General features: G+C 33.3%; 1 protein-coding gene across 1 annotated transcript; it reads right to left on the reverse strand.

The window, feature by feature from the left end:
* Positions 1 to 1,084: 1,084 nt before the first annotated feature.
* Positions 1,085 to 2,399, reverse strand: LOC110110499 (zinc-finger homeodomain protein 9-like). Its single transcript, XM_020842002.2, has one exon. The coding sequence runs from the start codon at positions 2,219 to 2,221 to the stop codon at positions 1,340 to 1,342; it is 882 nt and encodes a 293-aa protein (XP_020697661.1). The 5' UTR covers positions 2,222 to 2,399; the 3' UTR covers positions 1,085 to 1,339.
* Between the last annotated feature and the right edge of the window lie 2,436 nt (positions 2,400 to 4,835).

Raw genomic sequence — 4,835 nt, forward strand, 5'->3', positions numbered from 1 at the left:
TGCAGTTCATTGAATGCATCAAACTGTTTAACGTATTTAGAATAAACCAAACAGTGGAATGTTCCATACTGTTTGGTTCGTTCCATTGAATGCGCCCTTTAGTATAACGTATTACTACAATTCTGTGAAATTAAATTCGCCTGACTGGGGGGGGGGGGGCATGAGAGTTGAATCCGCCAAATTTTATTCTTTAAAATGAGCCAATTTGTTTGTCTTATTTGCTCTATTTTAAATTTTAAAACTTTATATGCTCCTAATACTAAAAATATATATTATACATGCTCTTTTTTTTTTTTTGTGGAAATAGCATATCATAAACTTAAAAAATAATAAGAAAGATAGCTGCTTGAAACTCACATGTCACAAAAATGATAATGCACAGTACTCCATTTCAAAAAGTTAATTAATTCGCAGTAACAGTTTTTCTCCAACCAAGTCCACAGATAATAGAAAGCATTAAATCAAGCCATAAAAAAGTAAAGAGGAGGGGACATATGTCAGAATTCAGATCAATGCATATTCTTCATTTCAAATTTGAAATGTTAAATTGTTAAGGAGACTTTCCCAATAAAATTGTTAAGGAGACCTACACATTTAGGGGCAAAAACCATAGCTTTATGAGAGAAAATAATTATAAGGCTTTCCTAATCAATGAATCTTAAAAGTTATTTGTTTATTTGAGATCATTATAATATAATATTTTATTAATTAATCAAATATTAAGTATGATTAAATGTAAATTAAATGATTTTCTCACTATTTTTTTCCAGTTTTATGATATGATAAACAAATAAAGATTAATATTCTGATTTACAGTCAGAATTTAAAAAAAAAAAGGAAAAAAAAAAGAGTACAAAGAAAAATAAACTTTATTTGAGAGAAAAGTAGAGAGAAAAGAATTCTTTTAAATAAATTTCTAATAATAACCACACAAAATTAAAAAAAAAAGAGTATAATATAGTTTATATATAAATTAAATTAATTATAACATTTTTTTAGTTTTTAATAAAGAATTTTAATGATTTTTCTCTTTTCTCTTTACTCTTTACTCTTCAAGTGCTCAGTGTAGACGAAAATAAAAACATGTCCGGAACATCCACAATTTGTTGAACTTTATAAAAATGTTTACTACAACGCAAAAAGCTAAGGATAAAAATATTCATGAAAGAAAATTATCATGATGAGTTCATTGAAATCGTTGATCTCTTGTGAGTCAATCCCTACCTCAATCATCCTCTCAGAACCTTTCTTCCAAATCCTATCTGAATCACTAAGAAGCTAATCAAATAGTATGAGCAGCGTTAACAGCAAAAACAAGACCATAAAATTAAAATTTCCTTCAACAGGCACCGTTCATCGCATTGCCATTTTCATCAACCTTATGCACTCCTGCACCACCGCCAGCCAAAGCAGCGGCGGCGGAGGGAGAAACACCGCTCATCGTTTCTCCTCTACGAGAGCCCGAGTGCCCAAACAAATTATGTTTGTTATTGTGCATCCATACCTTAAAAACGCCTTTGCCGATTCCAATTTCATTGCAGTACTTTTCCACCAATTCTTCATCTCTTTTCTGAAGCCGCCATCCAAGTCTCTCTGAAAGCTCCAGCATCCTGTCCTTCTGCTCCGGGCTAAATTTGGACCGAAACCGCTTCCTTAGCGGCGTCACCGACACCACGGGGGTAGGAATAGTGAAGGATTTTCCGGCACAGGCAGGCGAATCCCCATCCCGGACGCCGTTGCTTAGCGCAAGCAGCATGTGGGGGGCCGAAGAGAAGTACGGAGGCGGGGAAGGGCTAGGGCTTCTTGGGCGAGAACCGTCCACATCAACGTCCTCGCCATCATCATCCCGTCCGTCACGCTCGCCCTCTCCCTCAAGGCAATCGTCACCGGACGCTGCGGCCCCAGCCGCGCGGTGGCGGAAGGAGATCCGGCGGTGAAAGTTTCTGTGGCATCCGCAGGCTGCGCATTTGAGGGAAGTTGGGTCGGCGGGATTAGCCGTTAGGGACGGCATGAATTCGCCGCAGCCATCCAGCGCATGGCCCCCGAGGCTGGCGGCATGGTTCTTCAGGCACTCACGATAGATAACTTCATCCGCTTCTTGTACCGGTTGCGGCGGTGGCAGTGGTGAGGTCGTCCGGTGCGGCTTCTTTGCTTCGCCGTTAGGATGGGGAAAGCCCTTCAGCTTGACATCTGGGTCTCTGATTTTCGTGACGGTTTCCATTGCTGGTTATTTTTTAAACTTTTAAAGAGATTAGAGGGGGAGATAGGGTTAGGGTTTGGGGATTAGGTAGAGCCGTGTAGAAACGGGAAGGAGGAATGAAGGGAAGAGTTTGAGAAGCGAAACGGAAGAAAATTGAAGGATGAGGACTGTGGAGGTAAAAGGAATAGAAGACTGCACTAGTGTTATCAGGTTCAAGCCACACGTTTTAAACTAGGGTTTGGTGTTATCCGGAATTGTGATAACCGAGATCGACCAAGCAAATCTCAATTTACGTACCTGATTTTGATCTGCTAATCCAACTTTTATTGGCTTAATTATTATTAATTTATTTTTTATTCCAAAGAAAAATTATTATTATTTTAAAAGTATTTTAAATTTAGTATAATTACAAGGATATATTGAAATTTTTGACTTTATATATACCATAATATTCTAAAATGAAAAAATATGCATACTATATTAGTTATTAGAGAAATATATTTGAAAGTTTGGTTAAGGTCAAAATGCTTTTGAAATTTCAATAAAAGCTATAGTTTATGGTAGCCACTTTCATTGCAAGAAATTGTTCGATCCTTTTTACTCTTAGTGATTTTTTCTCTTGTCATGATGATTCGGAGGCAGAGTTTCAAGTCTTTATCTTTAATTAGTCGTTGATTGTAATTGAATGTTAGTGATGTTATATATCGACACAATAAAACCTAGTCATAAAAGGATATTAGATATAAGATTATCAACTTTGATTATTCTTTAAAGTTTGATATGATCTTAATCAAAATATTTTCGGCACATGATTGAACATTCTTTGAAGTTTGTTCGTTTTTTTAGAATAATAGTTGAAGAAACTTCAATCATGTTTCGAAGTAAAAGTGTAGAATTTGGCTTGACTCCTATTTGTTCATATCCTTGATCGTTGTACGATTCGCAGATATGTCAAGGGTCAAGGGGCAGTGCTCATGTGTGATATTTTTGGATTTTCTTTACTTTTTTTTTTTGTATTTGGTTCATCCTTCCCTAAAAATAACAGCTCTACACAATATATTTAATTATGCTTACTCAGACATGCAGATATATACTAGTGTTACATATAAAATTGGGCAACTGTGATGAAAAAAATTATTAAACAATTTGATCCTATTGAAATATAGAGAGAAATTACACAGCTTCTGTTGGATGTACTGCTAAATATTAACAAAAAAACTTGTAAAAATAACAGCTCTACACAATATATTTAATTATGCTTAGGTGATTGTCTAAAGATCATAGTATTTTAAACATTTTAGGAAGAGCAATTGCCTAAAAACTCTTATAATAAAGACTAAAAAATAGATTGAGGAGGAAAAATTATCTAAAGAAGGGGGAGGGGGTGCAATTGCACCACCGCCACGGTACCTTAGGAAGGGCAATTTTTTAATTTTTTAAGGGCGGGCAAATTTATAAATTACTCCTCTACACAATATGTTTAATTATGCTAGGGGGTAGCCACCTAAAAATAATAGTATTTTAATTTTTTAGGGGAGACAATTGCCTAAAAACTCCTATAATAAAGAGTAAAAAAAAAGATGGAGGGGAACAAATTACCTAAATATCCATAGAATAAATAATTTTTTAATTTTTTTAAGGGGGCTCGGTGGTTCCGCCCCTGCCCCTGTTCAAACGTGGCCCCAAAAATTGCGATCAATACTGTAACATTGATTAAAAAAATCTAGATTGATCGAGTTTGAATCAATATTCAACGAAACTTCAAGCAAAATTCGAATTCATTATTTTACACTCAATCTCTTTTGAGGTTAAATTGTTTGAGATCTCTTACTCAGACATGCAGATATATACTAGTGTTAAATATAGAATTGGGCAAGTGTGATGAAAAAAATTATTAAACAATTTGATCCTATTGAAATATAGAGAGAAATTACACAGCTTCTGTTGGATGTACTGCTAAATATTAACAAAAAAACTTGTTTGAACTACCAATTGCAAATCTGAAATGTGTTTGTTATTTCTTGATGAAAATGATTTTAATCATGATTAGGAGCACATTTTGTGGATATGAACATGCAATCAAATTTAGGCTCTTCATCAAAATTTCGATGTGTTATAATAATATAAATTTGATTTCCAATTTTTTAATTGTATGTTTTATAATGATACAACTATTGTGATTATAATCAGAAAGTTATTATTAAAATATTATAATAATTTTAACATGTTACTATAAAATTTTATCATGTATTATATTTATCTTAGTGTTGAATCCTTTTTTATTGGATGCTATACTGTTATTTTTAAAAAGCTTGAATCATATTTGAAAATTATATGAAACTTATTTGAGTCTGAAATCCAATAATTTTATAATTTTTTTATACAATCCTTATTTGAATCATATTTTAATTTCGATCAATTTTTTTAATAAGAATGTTCAATTAGGGTTAAAATAATATTTGATCATAAATTAAAATTATTTTCATGTATGTCTCAACCTTGGTAAAATTTTATTCAAAGATTTTTTCAATATTATTTAAATCAATTTTGGTCACCAAGGACTTATAAAAGTAGTCCATGGTCCAAAGGAGAGGTGATTAGAACAAAAATTTAAAGAATTTTTTTCCCAATGAAC

This window comes from Dendrobium catenatum, unplaced genomic scaffold (assembly GCF_001605985.2).
Source record: "Dendrobium catenatum unplaced genomic scaffold, ASM160598v2 fragScaff_scaffold_898, whole genome shotgun sequence".
In the NCBI taxonomy this organism is placed as follows: Eukaryota; Viridiplantae; Streptophyta; class Magnoliopsida; order Asparagales; family Orchidaceae; genus Dendrobium; species Dendrobium catenatum.